This window comes from Ursus americanus, chromosome 21 (assembly GCF_024610735.1).
Source record: "Ursus americanus isolate L20-20 chromosome 21, mUrsAme1.1.p, whole genome shotgun sequence".
Taxonomy (NCBI): Eukaryota; Metazoa; Chordata; class Mammalia; order Carnivora; family Ursidae; genus Ursus; species Ursus americanus.
The window spans coordinates 48,544,782-48,565,373 of record NC_142147.1 but is presented as its reverse complement, the minus strand read 5'-3'; the positions used below and the strand labels follow the sequence as shown (position 1 = coordinate 48,565,373).

General features: G+C 51.5%; 2 protein-coding genes and 1 long non-coding RNA gene across 12 annotated transcripts in view; 1 reads left to right on the top strand and 2 right to left on the bottom strand.

Annotated features, from left to right (window-relative positions):
• PPP5C (protein phosphatase 5 catalytic subunit) overlaps window positions 1–1,084 on the bottom strand; it is a 21,429-nt gene extending 20,345 nt beyond the window's left edge. Inside the window, exon 1 of the mRNA XM_045776308.2 lies at window positions 881–1,084. Coding sequence (XP_045632264.1) covers window positions 881–1,001 — 121 coding nt within the window. The 5' untranslated portion in view covers window positions 1,002–1,084. The remainder of the gene's footprint in view (window positions 1–880) is intronic.
• Window positions 1,050–20,451, top strand: LOC123778734 (uncharacterized). 2 transcript variants are annotated; one of them, XR_006776003.2, is made up of 4 exons: window positions 1,094–1,178; window positions 5,580–5,637; window positions 6,672–6,851; window positions 18,933–20,451. It is a non-coding gene; the product is annotated as an uncharacterized LOC123778734 (long non-coding RNA). The 2 variants fall into 2 exon arrangements; XR_015728125.1 differs by lacking the exon at window positions 5,580–5,637 and having other exon boundaries at window positions 1,050–1,178.
• Window positions 1,900–20,592, bottom strand: part of HIF3A (hypoxia inducible factor 3 subunit alpha) — a 29,459-nt gene continuing 10,766 nt past the window's right edge. For 5 of the 9 annotated variants that reach the window (XM_045776296.2, XM_045776298.2, XM_087870930.1 and 2 more), the window contains 8 exons: window positions 20,445–20,592; window positions 17,093–17,211; window positions 15,886–16,076; window positions 14,637–14,741; window positions 10,409–10,680; window positions 9,182–9,299; window positions 7,568–7,649; window positions 1,903–5,275 (listed from right to left, as the gene is read on the bottom strand). In XM_045776296.2, coding sequence (XP_045632252.2) covers window positions 5,178–5,275; window positions 7,568–7,649; window positions 9,182–9,299; window positions 10,409–10,680; window positions 14,637–14,741; window positions 15,886–16,076; window positions 17,093–17,211; window positions 20,445–20,592 — 1,133 coding nt within the window. In that variant the 3' untranslated portion in view covers window positions 1,903–5,177. Of the gene's footprint in view, window positions 5,276–7,567; window positions 7,650–9,181; window positions 9,300–10,408; window positions 10,681–14,636; window positions 14,742–15,885; window positions 16,077–17,092; window positions 17,212–20,444 lie in introns of all 9 variants that reach the window. The other 4 variants (XM_045776294.2, XM_087870929.1, XM_045776302.2 and 1 more) reach the window with 4 other exon arrangements.

The window sequence follows — 20,592 nt, the reverse complement described above, 5'->3', positions numbered from 1 at the left end:
TTTCTAAAGTAGCCTCCAGCCCTTGCTCTCTACTTCACACCCTGTGGGGTTTTTTTTTTTTCAAAGCATTCCTCACAACTTCTAAGTATTTTTTTTTATTTCTTGTGTTTTTACTCAATGTCTGATTCTCCTGCTAAATTACATGCTATAAAAGGGTTGGGCCACATCTGCCTCATTCGCTCCTATATCCCCAGAGTCTAGCACAGTCCTTAGCACAAAGCAAGTGCTCAATAAACATGTTGAATTAGTGAATGAATGAATCCCCCCACATCTTACTCTTTCCTAAGATCTTATGTCATACTATTCTTGGGATTTCCCCACCTTTACTCTCAGAGCCTCCCACGCATCCCTTTTCCTCGTGCAACCCCAAATCTCCTATCTCCTTACTCTCCCACCTAATGATCTATTCCCCACCCCCCACAATTCCCTACTCTATCGGGACGGTGCCCCCCACGCCCCACTTGGTGCCACCCACCGCAGATCTCCCCACTTGGTAGCACCATCACTCTCCAGCCCCCTGTCACTACTTGGCAGCGCCCTCTTCAGGTCTCACCATAGCTAGCACCTCTCAAGGATCTCACATTTGGAAATGCCCTCGTTCCCGTCCCCCTCCCGCTTCACACTTGGTAGCGCCCTCCCCAGTCTCCTCACTTAGTAGCACCTGCTCCGAATGCCACTTCTCGGTATCACCCCTTCTGTCAGAAGCCCCCTCTGTCGCCCTCTCGTAGCCCCATCCTGGGCCTCCCCACGCCGGGTCACTTGGTAGTGTCTGCCCCGCGCCCAGGCTGCCGCTCCGCGTTGCCATGGTTCCGCGCGGGCCGGGCACCCCTTGCCCTGGGTCGCTCTCCACCCTCTCTGGCCCCCTCCGGGGCGGGCTCACCTTTAAAGTAGTCGTTGGCTTCCGTCTTGAGCTCCTCTGCCCGCTTCAGAGCGCCATCAGCCGGGGGCTCGTCCCGGGGGGGCTCAGCACACTCAGTCCGCTCGCCCTCCGCCATCGCCATGCCGCAAAGCGACCCCCACCCTGGCAACGGCCGCCAGCGGCACCCGGCCGAATCGTCGCGAAGGAGTGCCGAGTTGCCGCTGCCGCTGCTGCACAAGTGTCGTAAAGCGCGGGCCCCGAAGGCGCCCTTCGCGCGCCTGCGCAGGGCACTTTCGCCATAGAGCGCGCGGAGGACAAGGTGACCAGAGGGCCCTCAGACAGCGCCCTTCCTAGAATGAGCCAATGGGGAGGGCGAAAGGGGGCGCGCGGGGCGGGGGGAGGAAGGTCTGGCCTGGCCCCAGCTCTCAAAGTTACCGTGTTCCGAAGCCGCAGAAATTCTGGGGGGTGGAGGGGAGGAAGGTGGTCGCGGTGGAATTTCCCCGCCGTCTTCTCGGGTGGGTGGGTGTGGCTGCAGGGCAGCGCCGTGCCCAACACATAACTAAAGCCAGGAGACTAGACCTCCTGCCAATTATTTGAGTGACCTTGAGCAATTAGGGGCAGTTCCCCCCCCCCCTCTGAAAAATGCGTGGTTTCTCAAAACAAGAGAATAAAGTTCCAACCTTGAGGTTTATTTCTAGATGTTAACTGAAGGCGGCCTGGATCCCCTAGTCCTGAGCAAGGCTCAGAAATTTGTTACACCATCTCCTTTCTTTATTCTCATCCTCCAGTCCCCCGCCTGCCAAGGTGCCTCAGTGCCCTTAGAAAAAAAACCCTGAACTCTTTGTAATGACCTAGGAAACCCTGAATAATATAGCCTCAGGCAACATCTCCAGATGCCACCCCCACCCACTGTACACCCTTCCAGGCCATCTTTCCAAGCTGCAGCTGCTACTCCTGTGGAACCATAATACTAAATCCTTTAAGGCCCTGCTGTGGCTCCCCTTTTGGAAGCGCGAGCTGTCCCACTCCCCAATCTCCTTGTCCTGGCAGCCTGATCCCAGCACCTCCTGTCACAGCCAACAATCAGCCTAGAAGGTAGATAACTAATATCAGCTCCATTTTACCACTGAGGACACTGAGATTTGTAGAGGTCAACAAACTTGCCCAAAGTCATACAATGAGGGGGCAATGCCACGACCTCAACTTGTCCCACCTGATTCTGTGCTCTTAAGTCCTACTCTACTGTCTCTATGCTCCATAGCCCACCTTGTGGGTTAGATTTTTGAGACTTTTAGGGGTGTGTATGGGAAAGCTGCACACCCATCTGCACATAAATCTGTAGACATGCAATCTCTCTCTCTCTCACACACACACACAAACACACACACATTCAAGTACAGAGAACCATGTCACACAGATATCAGTATACAGAATGATAGTGTCAAAACAGTCCCATATGTGTAAGCGTAATTGCAACACCACAAAACCTCCCACACTCAGGAACACAGAAACCCAAAGTCACCAGAAACACACATAAAGCAGAATCATTTCACTCAAATACTAACATACAGGTAGACGGAATTACACTCCCCATCCCCAAAGGTTCACAGAATTACGTCACAAAGACACATATGTAGAATTACAACATCACCAGACCCACAATGTTACACAGAGTCACACACACACATACAGAATGACAACCAAACGGGACAGCCAGTGTACCCACACACCCTGAAGCGACCCCACAGATGAGTCAACACACAGAGTTCTGGTGCCTACTAAGGCGAGGTCTTTATGGTGATGTAGAGATTAGTGGGTTTCAGAGCCAGAGTGGCTGGTCCAGTCCCTACCCCTTCCCCCTCCCAACCCAGCCCAGGTCCCTCCATTGAGGGCCCAGGTTACCCCCTGAGGGAGGGAGGGACCCGATCCTTCTTCCCCATAGCACCAATCTGGATAGGCCATCCCATGACAAAACACCGTGAGAAGTGCCTTCCAAAAAGGGGGTGAATTGGGCTGAGAGAGGGAGGCCTTTTCTTGTGGGAGACCCAAGAGTAGCACCATCGTAGAAACAGGGTTGGAGGGTAAGAGCGACACACAGGTGGTGGCAGGATTACTGAGGAGTCCTGGCCTCTCTCCACACCTGTGATATGCAGCTAGGGTTGTGCGTGTGTGTGTGCGGCTGGGGAAGTCTCCTGGACTGTAAGGGAGCCCCAGGTACCCCAGTTACCTGGGGTAAAGTAAAGGTAAGTGCATCCCTGGAGAGCTGAGGGGAAGTGGTGGTGGTTCCAAGTCAAGGAAACTGTAGGGATATGAGCTCGAGGATGGCAAAGCTTGAGCATGAGGTCCACTAGCAGAAGGACCTGGAATGGGAAGACTTCCGATAGATCGTTGAGTAGGGTAGGAAGCCCAGAATAAAGCTAAGAGGACGGGGTCTGGAATCAGAGAGTCAGAGGTCATAAGATTCTGAACCAGAGGAATCCACAGGGTGATGTCCAGATTCTAGAATCAGAAGCACCTGGAGGCTGAGTTCTTGAACCAAAAGAATTTGGATCTGAAATCAGAGACAGTTGGAGGCTGTGAGGCCTAGATACAGAGGAATCTATAGAATAAAAACAGAATTCGAAGAACTCTGAGGACTGAGTTCTAGAACCAGAGAGATTTTGGAGTCATAAGATCTAAAATCAGGAGTTGGGCATTGTAGGGTGTAGAACCAGAAAAATTTGTAAAGGCAAGGTCTATAATCAGAAGTCTGAAGGCTAAGTTCTAGATCTAGAGTAATTTGGAGTCATAAGATGTGGAGAATTAACTGGAGATTGTGAGGCCTAGAACCAAGGGAATTGGTAGGGTGAGGTCTGGAATTGGAAGACATCTGAAGCCAAGTTCAAGAATCAGAGTAAAGTGAGATCAGCAGATCTGGAATCAGGGTCCTCGGAACTGCAAGTTCTAAAAGTTGTGTAGTCTCGAATCAGTGGATGGTGGAGGTCACGAGGTCTGGAGCAGAAGAGACCTAGAGTATGGTGTCTGGCCTGAAAGTACTATAATGGTTATAAGACTGACATAAAACTCATTTTACTTCTTTTTGATTGGAAAAACAAGTCTTGAGGGTAGAAAGTTGAAAAGGAAGGAGCTGGGCATCGTGAAGCATCCCACCAAAATGATTTAGAAATTACAAAGTCTGGATTTGGAGCCAGGTGTATTCTGGATCAGGAAGACTAGAACCAATGTGAAGCTTGGGTCATGGGGTCCAGAGTCAGAGGCAGTTGTTGGTTGTAAGAGCTGGAATCAGCAGGAGTCAGAGCATGTGACATCTGGTACAAAGGAGACTTATTTACAGGGAAAGGTCTAGAACGAGAGGAAGTCAAGAGTGAGTTCTAGAACCAGAGGACTCTGGTGGGTGTAGGCTCTGGAGCCCGAGGGACTTGGAGGCCGTGAGACCTAGAACCAGACAACTTTGGAGACCACAGAAGTATGAAAAGAGACAGTGCTGGAGGTGGGGAGGTCCAGAACAAGAAAGAGGAGTCAGAGGGGTTTGGAGGATGTGTTGGGGGCGAGCCAGTCTAGAAGAGCAGGTCAGAAGTTGTGTGGTCTAGAACCGAAGAGAGCTGGAGGTTGCCTGGTCTGGGAGCAGAGGAAGTTGGAGGCTACCCCCGGAAATGAAGCCAGTGTCCAGGCGAGGCTGGGGGCAGCAGAAGTCCCCAGTGGGGGAGGCAGAGTGGGGTGGCCACTTGGGAGGCTAAGGGGCTGATCAGAAGTTGCTAGGGGTGAGAGCTGCCCCAGAGCCCCCCCCCCCCCATTAACACCTGAGGGAGGAGGGGGGATCAGAGTCCTGCATTCTTATGGACCCCAGGCTATACATAGCGATTCAAAACCTATCACAAAAACAACAAAAAGAAAAATAACAATAAAAGATGGATGGAAAAGAAATGAGATTATGGTTGTCAATACTCCCCAGAGCCCAGAAACACAGATCTGAACCCCAACCTCCCCCACCCCTAGTCACCCAAAATCAAGTCAGGAGAGTTGGAGAAAGGGATGAGGTCACCAGTATTGAGAACCCCAAGGGAAGTCCTGAGAGAAGGAGGAGGAGGGCTCCAGGGGCCCCCTCCCAGAGGTCACTGAGCTGAGACCACCCCAAAGAGCCCCCAGACACAGGGGGCAGAGGGGTGAGGGCTGAGGTAGGCCCAAGGTGGGCGGGGGCCACTGAGAGGAGAGAGGGAACCCCTCTCCTGGTACCCCCATCCTGTGCGTTGGCTGCCGGCGTGGAGTGTGGTTGAGGTCCTTTCTGGGGAGTGGAAGGGAGAAGGGGAGAGGGGCTGGCTCAGTTGGCCTGGGCCAAGCCTACTGCTGGCTGGAAGTGGCTCCTGGGCTCGGCGGTGTCCTCATCCGGGTAGAGAGAGAGCAGCGAGGGGCCCAGGCCTGTGGGGGGAAGATGGAAGGTCAACCAGTGGGGAATTACTACCCAAACCCGTCTTCCCCTCCTGACAGTTAAAAGTGTGGATGGTGAGGCAGGTATGCCTGGATTCAGATCGTAGTAGAATCTTGGGCAGGTTCTATTCTCTGAACCTCAAGGTGCTTGGGATGTTTAAGGCAGTAGTTAAGAAGGTTGGAGTCAGATGCAGCCTGAGTTTGAATCCCGGCTCTGCTATTTACTCGCTGTGTGACCTGAGGCAGGTGACTTCACCTCTCTGTGTAAAATGAGCCAACAATACTTCCTTTCCAGGGCTGCTGTGGGAAGGAAATGAGTGAATCCACATAAAGTGCTTTGAACAATAGTACTGGTAAGCACTCAGTAAGTGAGCTCTTGCTATTACCCAGGAAACAGGGAGACTTAAACCTACCCCACTCGTGAGAATTTACCCATTAAGAAAATATTTATTGAGCACCTGCTGTGTGCCAGGCACAGAGGACACAGCAGTCAGCAGGACAGATGAAACTTCCTGCCCTGAGTTCCAGTGAAGGGTGGCAGTCTGGTCGAGTACACAATAGGTTTTGCACAAAACTTGGCACAGAGTGAGTGCTAGATAAATATTAGCTCTTCCTTTACAAATATGTACTGAGGCTCTGCTCTGTGCCCAGCCACTGCCCTGCCTCACGCAGACAATAGAGTAGGGCCATGACGACAAGCCTGGCCCCTGCCCTCACATAGCCCACAGCCACAGGGAAAGGCTAAAAATCAAATAATGACAAACACCCGTATAAATCTGGGCTATGATGAGTGTTAGGAGCCATGGGCTTAGGAAGTTAGGGAGGGCTTCATGTAAGGGTAATATTTGATCTGAGATCTAAAGGATGCAATAATTCAGCAAAGAATAGAAGGGAAAGCATTCAAGCAGAAGGATCCGCATATGCAAAGGCCCTGAGACTGTCTCCTCAAGTGAGATTACTTCAAAGTCAGCACAAGCCCTACAGAGTCCCCACGCAATCAGCCCCCCCACCCTTCTCCCCTCCTCTCTGCTGCAGCTACACTGGCCTTGTTTCCCCCAACTACGATATACTCCCACCTCAGGACCTTTGCATTAGCTGTTTCTCTGCCTGGAATGCTCCTCCCCCAGAAATTGTCACCACTCACTCCCTCACTTCCTTCAGGTCTTTGCTCAAATGTCACCTTCTCAATGAGACCACGCTTAATCACGCCACTTAAAACTGAAATCCCCCCACCCCAGAGTTCCCTTTTCCTTTGCATGCATTATTTTTTCCTAGAAGCACTTATCTTCCTCTCTCACGCCCCTTGTATTTGTGTCTTTATTCTGGACTGTCTTCCCCGCTGGAATGTCAGCCCTGTGACAGCAGGGATTTCTGCTTTTGTTCACAGTTGTGTCTCCAGCTCCTAGGACAGTGCCTGGCATTGACTGTGTGTTCAGTAAATCTTTGTTACACGTATGAAGGACAGAATGAACCAAAAGACAGTAACCGTGGCTGGAACAGAGCATGCGAAGCCGAGTGTGGTCTGAGATGAGGCAGTGGTCAGACCCCGCAGAGACTGGAGTACAAGGTGAGGCACTTGCTCTTTCTCGGAAGGGCCCTAGGGAGCCATGGACGAGTTGGGAGCAGAGGGAGGCCAGGGTCAGATTCGTGCTTTGGGAAGATCCCCTAGCTGATGCGTGCAGGTGTGGGGTGGAGCTCTGGCCACTGACAATTAATTGTGCTGGAAGGTGAGGGTGGTAACCTACACGAGCCCAGCAGTGGGCTCGCTCTGTGGAGGGGCTGCGGCACCAACACCGGCGTGACAGCCGACGTCTCTTGAGCGTTTGCTACCAATCAGGTCTTGGGCTGAGCTCTTCCTGTGCTGCCCCTCCACAGATCCTAAAAACATCTCCTTAAGGTAAGAACTACTGGAACAGGTCCTAACTGACACAGGAGGGAAACCAAGCCTCCAGATGCAGAAACTGTTTCCCAAAGCCACACAGCTGGGAATGACCAACGCAGGACAAGTCCAAAGCATAATCTAACACAGGCTTTGGGAGGCCTAGACTGGGCCTGGGCTCAGTTTCCACCCCAAGGGGCAGCTTTAGCAAGCCCCTGCCGCCCTCGGAGCCTCTCTTTCCCCCCACAGTGCCGCTGAGAGCAGGGAAGGACTGTCTGTCTTTACCAAGGTCACGTCCAGGCACTGACAGCGTCCCCCTCCCACCTTCTGGATTGCCCCACCCCTCTCTCAACCACCTGGGGCACCTGCTCCGGGAGAGAGGGACCCAGGGCCGTGCTACTCACGCAGGGGCTCACTCAGTTCCAGGAGGTGGGTGCTGGCATCCTGCTGGCTCCCTGGGGCTGGCCCTCCTGTCAGAAGGAAACTCTGCAGGAGAGAGACAAAGCTGCCACAACCACCATCATCATTGTCAATGTCCCAGGAGGCAGGATGGTGCGCTGTGGTTCCAAACTCCATGGGGCTCAGCAGCCACTTATGGGCTGTGACTGTGGGTGAAGCCAGTGTCCTAGATCTCCTCCGTGTGTCCCCCCAGAGCTTCATCCTGCCCTCCTTCTGTGCCCCAGCAAGTGGATGTGCTCCACCTGATGGATGCTCCGTCAACATGGAGTCCTTGCTCTATGTGTTCCTGTCGGGTTCTCGAAACAGGAGATGCCGGCAGGAGAGAGGAGGAAGCGGGGATATTTGATCCCGCTGCTTCTCTGCGATGTGCCACCTTTTGCTGATTCCCAGTGTGCTGCCCACACCTTTGCCAGTAGTCCTGCTTTTAAATGCTCCTCAATGCCCCCATGTGAGTGTGCTGTTCCCGGCCCAGACTCTGACCCATGCAGCTACTCGTCCTCTCGTGTGCAAATGCAAATGTGAAGAATAACGATCATGGCGACAATATCTTAAGAATGGTTATGGAAGTTGTTGATACTATCAACCACACCTCTCATGTTCAAATAGCCCTGCTCCGAGTGAGGAGCCAGAGAGCCACGGAAGGTCCTGGAGGGAGGCCTGGTGGAAGGGGCGCAGCCTAGGCCGGGTTTTGGAAAGAGTGTCCTGGTTGCCATTGTGCAGAAAGGACGGCAGGGGTGAGATGGAAGCAGGGAGATGGGGGAAGGAGGGGCAGGGGATGCTGCCTTTGCTTGGTTGTTTTTATACTGTTTGTCGACAGCCACTAAGATTGGCCTATTTTCATTTGCTTCTCATGAGTTCTTGTGAGATGTAACCATCCCACTTCCCAGATGAGGAAACTGAGGTTCATGGTGGTCCCATCACCTGCCCAAGGTCTCACAGTTACTAGGTGGTAGACCTGGGACTTGAACGCAAGTCAGTCTGACTCTAGTGTCTGGACTCTTTTTTTTTTTTTTTTTTTTTAAAGATTTATTTATTTATTTATTTAACAGAGACAGCCAGCGAGAGAGGGAACACAGCAGGGGGAGTGGGAGAGGAAGAAGCAGGCTCATAGTGGAGGAGCCTGATGTGGGGCTCGATCCCGTAACGCCGGGATCACGCCCTGAGCCGAAGGCAGGCGCTTAACCGCTGTGCCACCCAGGCGCCCCTAGTGTCTGGACTCTTAATGCTACACTAATAATCCAAGGCCCAGAACTGTTGTAGGTTTGGGAGGGAGGCCCATGGGAGAAGTTCCTATACCGACTAACCTTTGTCATTTCTCCCCTTTACCCTGCTTAATTTTTCTTCTTAGAACTTACCACCAACTTACATAAATTTGCAAAGCCTTTTCATACCTGTGACCCGAGCTAGCAAATCAAGGTCCTAGCCTCACCTGGATGACTGACCTTCCATTTGACCTTCAGCCAGCCCCTGCCCCTCTCTGGTTTTCCCACCCATAAAACAGTAGGTTTAAGCCCACTAGGTTCTGAGGGCCAGAGAATCCCACCGATACCCTAACATACCAGGCTGAGGGGAGGCAGCAGGAAGTTTTCGGGTTCTGGGCTGGGGGACCGTTTTGGGGGTCTCACTCCCAGCAGCTCCACCCCTTCGGCTTCGTCCTCCGAGCTCTGAGCCAGGGTCCTGGAGGGAAACAGGTCAGAATCTCAGAACACAACAAACCTGAGCAGGTGTGGGCACCACTGTAAGCAGGTGATGAGTGCTCATTCACTCTCCCGAGTGCCTGTTTATTCCTTTACTCATATACCCACCCACCCACCTACCCATCATCCATTCATCCAGCCATCTAGCCATCCATCCATCCACCATCAATTCACCCACCCACCCATCCACCCATCCACCCATCATCCATCCCACCCAGCCAGCCACCCATCTCTCCACCCATCTTTCCATCTACCAATCATCCATCCACCCACCCACCCACCCACCCATCTACCCATCCATCCACCATCTGTCCATCCATCATCCATCCATCCATCTGTCCACCCATCCACCCACCCACCAGTCCATCTTCCCATTCATCTATCCAGTGATCCATCTACCACCCACCCACTCACCATCCATCCATCCACCTACTACATTCATTAATTCCCTCCCTCCCTCATTCAGTAAGTCTTTATTAGGCACCCACTGTAGATCCAGCACCAAGCTGAGAGCTTTGGGAAATAATGAGATGTATCCATAAAACCTCATACGGAGAGTAAAGGCACCATTCTGGACACTAAATGGGCACATGCCTGCAATGTGGAGAGCAAAAGCTTGAGGATTAGTAATTTAATGTCCCTGGAAGAAGGACATGGACCCCCTGAAATTATATGCAAAATTGTGCGTCTGTATGTATGTGTAAATGTTTTTGGGAAGAGTCCATAGCTTTCAACAGATTCTCAAAGGTGTTAGGAAACTTGGTTCTAGACAGTTTCTTTGACACTGTTGCAGTGTCCTCTTAACTGACAAAAATCGTGACGAGGCCAGATATAAATATATTCTCAGGGAGAGGGCCCTGTTGGACTGGTGGGATTCAGATAAATGAGGAGAAGAGTGGAGAGCACTCCAGGGAGGCAGAGCCAAGGCAAAGACAGGTTGGACCGATCATGGCATGGGCTGGGGACACTGAGGGCCCGGCTGGAGCAGAGGTCAGCAGGTCAGCAGGAGGAATGATGAGGGATGGGGCTGAAACAGGAGGCAAGACAGGGGGGTCAGTCCCTTTATATCCTCCCTCTACTGCGGCTCACCTCTTCCGAGCCCCAGCCATGGGGGAGGGCGCCAAGGGGTCCCCTCTGGAAGGGCTGGAGCAGCTCAGCCGGGGGTCACTCCCCCAGCGGGGCAGCAGGGAGGGCTCAGGGGTTGGGGGCGACAGGCCATGGAAGCTCCGAGCACGGGGCCGGGGGACAGCGCCTGGATGTCTGTGGAAGGCCCTGGGTAGCTGCTCGCTGGAGTTGAGCTGGAAGTCATCATCCATGGAGATGTAGGGGGCCAGCATCTCCAGATCCAGAGCGTCGACGTCCTGCGGGAGGCAGGAGGAGGTTAAGAGCAAGGGCCTCAGCCTTAGGTGGGCCGGAGCTGGACTCCCAGCTCCACCACCTCTGAGATGTGTGCCCAAGGTCAAGAGTCTGAGCTACACTTTCCTCATCTGTAAAATGGGTGGAAGGACTCTGTGGTAGCCAGTCACCAAGATGGCTCCCAAGGATCCTCGCCTCTTGGTACTCGTGCCCTAGTGTAATCCCCCACTACAGAGACTAGGGTTGATCTGGGAACGATAGGATATTGAGGGGATAACAGTGTGGGACTCCCAATGTTAGGTTATAAAGATACCATGGCTTCTGTTTTTGCTGCAAACTCTCTCGGGTCACGTGCTCTGGGGGAAGCCCTACAGAGAGGCTCACATGGCAAGAAACTGAGACGTCCTGCCAACGGATGAGCGAGTGACCTTGTAAGTGCATCCTAGTCCCTTTCAAGCCTTCAAGTGACGGCAGCCCTGGGTGATGACATCTTGATTGCGACCTCGAGAGAGAGACCTGGAGCAAAAGCCACCCCGCTGAGTGGCTCCCAGGCCCCTGATCCCCAGAAATTACGTGACGTCGTACATGTTTGTTATTTTCACTTTTTGGGGAATTTGTTACCCACAAACAAATGACAAGTAAGATTTTGATCCCGAGAGTGGGGTGCTGCCGATGGCTTTGGCACTGGGCAATGGGCGGGGGCCGGAAGGGCTCTGAAGAGCCTGTCGGAGCCTAGACTGCCTTGAACAAACTATTAGTGGAAACGTGAAGCATGAGGAGCCAGCCAGTGAGAGCATTAAGGGAGGTGAGGAACACGTGACCAGAAGCCCGAAGAAAGGGGATTTTTGTTGTGTGGCGGCTAAAGTTTTGTGTCACATGCATTTTTATGGAACTCGGAACAGGTAACTCGTGAGCCGAGCGATCCAGCTACAAGATTCCCAGCCAGAGTGTTGAATGGCTGCCTGATTTCTTCTTGCCATTTGGAGTAAAGGCAAGAGGAGAAAGGAGCTAAAGGAGAAACGTTAAACATGAGGGAGCTGGGGAACTGAAGGTCTGGAAGATTCTCAACCTCCCCATGAAGTGAAGAATTAACTTCACCCAAAACGAGGTGTGGCCTTTGCCCCAGCTCCTTGGGATTTCCTGAGTGACAGGCGTGTCTTTGCTCTCCATGGTGAGCCCCTGGGGCCACACCTGACGGTGTATGCCAATGAGATGACTCAGGCTCGGGGCTGGCCATGCCTGAACGGGCAACCATGCGATGAGAGGGTTGGGGCCACGTGAGATCAGCCTGACCTTCAGGGGAAGCGTGTGTGTTGGGGAGGTGGAGATGAAGACCAAGTCAACTACGTGGGCAATAATTCAGTCATGCCTACATAATGACCCTTCAGTGAAAACTCTGGACACCTGGGACATCTGGTTAGCTCAGTAGGTTGTGTCCGCCTCTTGGTTTCGGCTCAGGTCATGATCTCAGGGATTGAGCCCCATGTCAGTTCAGAGGGAGTCTGCCTGGATATTCCCTCCCTCTGACCCTCCTCCGGCTCATGCTCTCCCTCTGTCTCTCTAAAATAAATAATAAATCTTAAACAAAAAAACAAAACTGGACACCACAGCTTGGGTGAGCTTCCTGGTGTGGCAATATGCCACGTGTGCTGTCAGGAGCGTGACATGTCCCCGGGGTCATGAAAGTTTTGCATTTGGGACCCTCCCAGTCCCATATTCCACCGTATGCATCCCTTTGTTGGCTATAATATTCTTTCGAAGTAATAAAACTATCATAAGTCTAGTGCTGTCCTAAGTTCTAGAGCTACTTTTAGCAAATTACTGAAACTGAAGGAGTCGGTGGGCCTCTCTGAATTTACAGGCAGCTGGTCTGAAGTGAGGGTGGCTCTGGGCATCCCCCTGCCCGCCAGCCACCCCAAGCTTGCAGCTGACTTTAGAAGTCTTGGACAGACTTGGCAGACAAGAGGACTGTGGCCTTCACCTTGAGTTTGGCTGACTCTGGGGACTCCCCAGGTGGCAGAGATGCTAAAACTGAGCAGAGAAGAACACGCTTAGCACGGCATGGTCTAAAGATGAAGCCCAGGGTGACTATAAAATTCTCTGTTAAGGCTTCAGGAAGATCAAAGGCGTTGCCTAGAGTAACCCTCAGTCAGATAACCTTGCTCTAGAGTTTAAGGATGTGCTTCACAGATCCCCTCAATCAGACAATGGGGCTTCTATTAAATTTCTGGGCACTGTCGCTCAGCATCTCAGCAAAAGCCCAAAGTGGAGAAGGGCTTATCTCAAAGAGATCATGGGCATGTCTTTGGTCTAAAGGAGTGAATGCCAAAGAGATTCACATAAGACCCACACTTTTTGTTGTTGTTGTTGAGATTATTATATAGACAGAAACGTTGCCAGTGTGGATTGGAGGGGACAGAGATGGTACTAAATGAAAAAAGACCTTTGGGCCACCAACATTCCCTAATGAGAAGGCAAGTCATGAAAACCCTCTCAGCTGCAAATACATATTACCCCTTATGAAAAAGCAAGGAGGACTCCAAGTAAGGAACCCAGAGTCTAGAGAGTAGAACCAAGAACCATGGAGAAAGGCCCTAGGAAGTAGTAGGAATGAGTTCTGATCAAGGAAATTCCCATAGTTGCCCAACCGGATTTCAAAACTGCTGTGGGCCAATGACACCTGTTCGTGCTCCAGTCCTCTCCCTCTTTTTGAATAGGGGACTACATGGCCTTACTCTGTGCCTGTCCCACCACTGTATGCGGGGCATGTGGCTGGCACATCACTTGTCTCTTTAGTTCACAGGCCAACAGAGTGAGAGCTTCACCACACCCAGACCCCATGTAGGTGACGAGGTTCCAGACATTAGGCTGATACTGTCACAGGAAGAGACTATGGGGGCACTTGGGAGGGGGTGAGTGTGTTTTACGTGAGGGACAGACATGAATTATTGGGAGCCCCATGATCCTTGCCTTCTGGTGTATCTGGATGCCTTCTGCATTGTACCAGGGTTGGTCTGTAGGACCAATACAATAGTGTGAAGTGATGGTGTGTTGCTTCTGAGATTAGGTTATAAAAGACTGTATTTCCTGTCTTGGGCTCACTCTCCTTATCTCTTGGATTCCTTGCCTTCGGGGAAGCCAAGCAGCTTACATGGTAAGGAACCGAGGCCTCCAGCCAGGGCCAGTGAGGGACTGATGCCTGCCAACAACCATGTGGGTGAGCTTGGATGTGGATCCCCTAGCCCCACATGACTGTACCCCTGACGGAGAGCTTGACTTCAGCCTCACAAGAGACTCAGCAAAAACCATCCAGCTGAGCTGCTCCCAGATTCCTGAATCTCAGAAATGGTGTGACATGATAAATGTTAGTTGTTTCAAGGTGCTCAGTTTGGGGGTGATTTGTTATGGAGCAATAGAGAACTAATACATCATGTCACTGTCATTCAACTAGCTGCTCGATCATCCAAACATTATCAGTCCATCTACCATCTATCCAGTGAATCAGTGGCCTAACTAACTATGCATCCAGACATTCATTATCCATCCATCCAGCCATCCATTTATATATCCGTCTAACCATCACCCATTCATCTATTCCCCACCATCCACCTAATGAATACTGTGGTCCATCCATCCATCCATCCCTCCATATGTCTGTCTAACTATCACCCGTCCATCTATCCACCATCATCCACCTAATGAGTACAATGACCTTTCTATCCATCCATCCATCCATCCACCCATCCACCCATCCACCCACCCACCCATCCACCCATCCACCCATCCACCCATCCATCCACCCATCCACCCACCCATCCATCCATCCATCCATCCATCCATCCATCCATCCATCCATCCATCCACTCACCCCCTCAACCATGCTACTACCCTCTCTAAAGCTCAGATATGTCAACCCCCAGAGCACAGGGGTAAAGACTGTCCCTTCCAGGCCAGCCCTTACCTGAGCTATATCTAGATCCGTCTCCACAGCCTCAAGGTCTTTCCCCGAGGCCAAGAGTTTGTGTGTATTCTCCATGTTCACGAGCGGTTCATCTGGGAGATCAGCCTGTGGGGAGAGAGTAGACACTTAAGGAAATCTGGAGCCTAGGAAATGTTAACAGTAAGATAGTCTGGACATCTGAGCTCAGGGGCAGAAGTGAGGGTTAAATGTCAGACAGCTGGGACACCAAGGGGGTCAAACAGCAAAAGCGAATGCATTCTGGACATGGGTGTTCAGAAGGTGGAAGTGGCCAGGGATAGACTGACAGGGAAAACTTGAAGATTTAAAGACCAAAGCCTGAGGCCAAGATATTCAGGCCCTCTTGGGAGTCTGGAGTCTGGGTAAAATGATGCAGAGTCCGCTATCCCAGTTGTAAAGGTGAGGTCAAAGGCCACAGTCTTCTTTCTCTGGTGGAGAGAAGATCTCGGGGGTGGGGGTTGGGTAAGAATGAGGAGAGTCAACACCAGATAATATGGGCCCCTGAGTCAAAGGTCACACTACCTGAACTCAAGTAAAAAAAGGAACTGCTATGGTATATTGAGCACTACTAAGTATCAGGTGTCTACTCAGCGCTTCCCATGAATGATCTCCATGAACCCTCACTGCAGCCAATGAGATGGCTACTTGCTATGATTCTCATTTTATAGATGAAGACACTGAGGGCCCACGTGTCCAGGGTAACACAGGTGGTAAGCGGCAGATTCAGGATTTGAATCCTGGTCTGTGTAATTATTTTTTTTAAGATTTTATTTATTTATTTGATAGAGAGAGCACAAGCAGGCAGAGCGGCAGGCAGAGGGAGAGGGAGAAGACTCCCTGCTCAGCAGGGAGCCCGACACAGGGCTCCATCCCAGGACCCCGGGACCATGACCTGAGCCGAAGGCAGACGCTTCATGGACTGAGCCACTCAGGCACCCATGGTCTGTGTAATTTAAGACAATAGACATTCTTGACTCTTTGAGAGCCTGGATGATTGGTCACAAGCGAGGAGCGGGGGTGGGGGGGGGTCACCTGTGCCAGCCCCAAATAACACAGGTTTTGGTCCAGATAACAGTTGAAGAATCTGGGATCCAGGTCTTAAAGGAACCCTATCTCACCCTAACCTTCCCACTGCACAGAGGGAGCAACTGAGGCCCAGAGAACAGCAAGATTCAAGTCAAAGGCCAAAGCAGCCTGGATGCTGAGGGCTTACTTGGGAGGGACTGCTTACCGGAAGAGGGCTTTGGGGGCGCCGTGTGGCTGGGGGTACGCTGGGGGTGGCGGCTCCTGAAGTCCCGTCCAGGATGGGTGCCAGGAGGCGACGCAGGTCAGGGCTGCAGAAGCGGCGGGGGTCAGCGGCCAGGGCGGCTTCACTCAGGGCGGGGGGGTGCAGGAAGGCCAGGATCCGGGGACCAGAGGCATCTACGGGACACACAGATGGGGAGGACACAGGCTGGTCATCCAGGGCTGAGGGGCAGAGCCCTCCACACCAACCCCAGGGAGCCTGGTTGACATTTTCTATAAGCAGTCCAGGTGGAGGCTGTTCACAGTGGTGCGGAGCTGAGTTCTGGAGAAGCCTTGCGGGACCAGCTTCTATCCCCTCAGTTGCCAGACTGTGGTGAGCCCCTAGAGGGTCCTCGAGGGGCCAGTGTGGGGTGGGGGGCACACAGTAGGCTCGGGAGAGTAGCAACTGCCCAACGATGGGGAAACGTTTTAATATTTAAAATCAACACGGCCGGCCCAAGGCCCATGACTGACCCGATTCTCCACTAGCACAGAACAGCAATCAGCCACTCCATTCTGGGGCGCTCGCATATTAGGAGAAAAGACAGGCCCAAGGCCCTCAAGGAGGTTTTAAGGTCCCTGGAGGTGAGTTCTGAGCCAGAAAAGAAAAGGATATCAGTGACCCCACACCACACCCAGGAGCATGCGCTGCCAGCAACTGCTTGGAGAAGGTGACGGCCTTGAAGAACCAACAGGAAGAGAAGCTCGTCCAGGACTCGGGGGTCAGGTGGGGGAAGAAGGAAGAGGGAGAAAAGAACCAGACTCAGGAGGGTCAAGATTACTGGACGCCAGTGAGCAATGAGGTGGGAGCAGGGAACCAGCTGAAGGGTGGGGGCGATGGGGAGCCACAGCGGGATTCTGAGCAGAGGAGCAGCAAGACTGAAGCAGTCATCCCAGGGACACAGGAGAAGTAGAAGGACAGAAGAAAGAAGAGCATTCTGGGCAGAGGAAGCTGCCAGCACACAGGTCCTGAGGCATGAGAGTCTAGCATGTTCCAAGAGCACTAAGGAAGCGCTCAGAGAGTGAGTGAGAAGGGGAGGGAGGCGGAAGTCAGGTCACACAGGGCCTGTTGAGCTCCATTCTTCAGGCATCTGGGCTTTTCCCTCAAGCGTCCTGGGGCCACAACCCTTCCCAGTCCCAGCTCTGCCCCATACCAAGGCTGTCCCCGGAATTAGGGGCGTCCTTCTGGGAGGAGGTGCCCTGCTGGATGGGTCTGCGAGAGTGTTGCTCCGTTTGCTCCAGGGACAGCACCACTCCGGTCTCTTCCACCCGGCTGGGGTACAGGGCAAAAAGGGGAGCGGAAGTCAGGGAGGGTCCTTGGCCCCCCGGCCCAGGCAGCCCCCTCAGATGATATCCCGTCACAGGAGGCGATCTCCATCAGGGGCAGGAGGGCATTTTGCAGAAAATAATTTGCCACATTTACTTGTTTCTTTTACTGATTTAATTTTAGTTGAATGCTTTTTATTATAATAGCATTTAAAATAAAGTTATGTGTGTCTTCCCAAGCTCTCTCTGTGGAAGGAGACAGAAAAAAAAAAAGGGTTGGCATTTAGCACAGCTTGAGGAGAGAGGGGGGAGAAGGGTGGGGGAATGAGGGACAGAGAAGGGGAGAGTCAAAAGGCATAAGAACGAAATATTCTCTTTATATTTACTTATAAACATATTCTTATAAATGATTGATGACGTATATATATTTAACATTCTTACATTACCAAATATGAAGAATTCAGAGGGATAGATTTTAATGAATAAGATTTTATTTATGAAGTTTCTATTCATAGACATTTTTCATATTCAAGGGAATGGATTTATAAATATATCCTTCTTATGTCCCCCGCGCCTCCCTTCCCCCCAGTCTCTAGCTGCTGAGACAGCCCAAATGTTCTGAGCAAATCGGCTTTTGGAGAATTGGTCAGGGGGCTGAAAACCAGGCCCTCATTTGCATCTGATTTGCATAACAATATCCAGGATGGAACGTGGGGGCTCTTTGAGGAGCTAGGCCCCTTCCCCACCCTTACCAAACCCCTTCTGGGCTGGACACATGCCAATTTAGGTTGGACCAAAGCCACACCATCCCCCTTGAAAAACACAAGCACGCACTTGGCCTGGATGTATACACATGGTTCGCACGAGCACAAACAGGAGCACTCATATACACCCAGGTGTATACACAGACAGATTGTGTGCATAATCCCTACTCTCATGCTGACACACGTGCATATTCGGCACATGAAGTTCACTCATTCGTTCATTCCATAAACATGTCCTAGAGCACTAGTACTGTCTGCTGGCTAAGAGCAATGGCTCTACAGCCAGTGACCGGGGTTCAAATCCCAGCCATGCCACTCTGAAGTTGTGTGACCTCAAGCATGTGGCTGAACCTCTCTGTGCCTCATTTTCCTCCTCTGTAAAGAGGTAATATAATAATACCTCCTCCTGGGTGCCTGGGTGGCTCCGTCAGTTAAGCGTTGGCCTTCAGCTCAGGTCATGATCCCAGGGTCCTGGGATCGAGTCCCACATCGGGCTCCCTGCTTCTCCCTCTCTTCCTCCCCTGTTCATGCTCTCTCTCTCTCAAATAAATAAATAAAATCTTAAAAAGATAATAAATACCTCCTCCCCAGGTGGTTAGGAGGCTTAAGTGGGCTAACACACATAAAATGCACAGAATCATGCCTGACACGTGGGGAGCTCTCTGTAAGTATTTGCGATTCTTGTTTATTGAACAACTACTAGGTGCCAGGCGCTGTTCTAGGTGCTGAAGATTCAGCAGTGCCCCTTGTACATGAGTTTTATTCTTATAAAGCAAATTCTCACCGCAGTGGAGCGGGGCTCGGGTCTGGAAGGGGAGGGGTTTTTATACTACAAAGTAGAAGCACCTGGGCACACAGAGACAGCCACACAACTGCACACAACACAACACGTACACAGAACAAGGACAGTGAACACCATGTACTCCTTATTTCACTGTCATTAAGTAAGCTATTCCTTCCTCAGCCATGTCTGCCAATCAAAGTGAACTTTTCGGGCCTGCTCTTTGCTTATAAGTACAGAAGACTGAAACCACAGCGCCTGGCCCTAGAAAGGCAAATCTTCACGAGGAATAAAAGGAGTTTCCAGAAGAGGCAGGGGCAGGCCCCCTCTCCTTTGCAGTGACAATGGCGAGGCCTCTTGCCACATCGACAAGTTATTCGAGGACTCTGATTTGGAAAGGTGTTCAAGTGAGAACGTTCCACAGATGACCCGTCTTGCTTTCTTGTGCAGTACAAAGACACGTATGGGTGTTCCTGCTACCCGCTTCTTTGTTTTAAGTAGCTGCCACGCCCAGCATGGAGCCCAACGCGGGGCTTGAACTCACGACCTTGAGATTGAGACCTGAGCTGAGATCAAGAGCCGGACGCTTGGACGCTTCACCGACTGGAGGCACCCAGGAGCCTCTCCCCACTTCCGTTTTCTAATAGAATCTCTCCTTGATCAAAAAGACGTAGGGAAACTCCTAAGGCTTTAGAAATTGATACCATGTCCTGGAAGATAATTTTCAAAGAAAAGCTGTAATTCTGTCTTCTGTGCTCATTTGCTGCCCCTCGTCACAATGTAGTCATGGTGAAAAACTTCTAATACGCCGAGTGCAGTGGAAGAGAGGCTGTGATTTACCACTGCACATCCATTAGAATGGTTAAAATTAAAAGCAAAGAAGACAAAAACAGATGACACAAAATGCTGGCAGCCATGCAGAACGGGAACCCTCACATTGCTGGTGGGAAGGCAAAACGGTGCAGCCTTTTGGGAAAATGACCTGGTAGTTTCTTATGAAGTTAAATATACACTGACCATGCCTAGGTGTTTACCCAAGGGAAATGAAAACATGATCTCACGAAATCTTCTATGAGAATGTTTACAGTAGCTTTTTTTCGTAATCACCCGAAATAGGAACCGGCCCAAATGTCCTCCAACTGGCGAACGGGTAAACAAACTCTGGTCTGTTCACATTCATACCACAGGACACACCCAGCATTCAAAAGGAGCGACTGATACAGCAGAAATACATTTTACATATATTATGCTAAGTGAAAGAAGCCAGACTCAAAATGCTCCATCCTGCAGGGTTCTATGAACAGGACATTCTGGAAAAGGCAAAATGCTAGGGGTCAGAGAACAGCTCGGTGGTTGCCAGGGACCTGGGGCGGTGGGGGTGGGATTCACTATGACAGAATTTTTTGGGAGATTCTCTATAGCTTGACTGTGGAAGTGATTCCACAATCCCACGCCTTTGTCAAAACTCAGAACCGGACACCAAAAAGTATATTTATTATATGTAAATTATACTTCAATTTTTAGAAAGCAAAAACCCCCATGATTACACGTGCATGGGTGTGCGCAGACACACCTATGTGTCACGCATGGTCTACACACATGGACATGTGAACACTCTCTCTCACAGTCGTGGGCACACACACACCTATCTGCACCCATGCAGACCAGACCCACACGCACACCCCTCCCACTTACCTGATCAAGAAGTGGACGCAGACGATACTCTCAGACTGGGGACCCCGGCCCCCTGACACCACTGTGGCCTGAGTCTGGGTCCACAGATAGCCACCACTCCGGGCCAGGAAGCGATACTGCCCCGTTACTGCCTGGCCCTTGCTCAGCA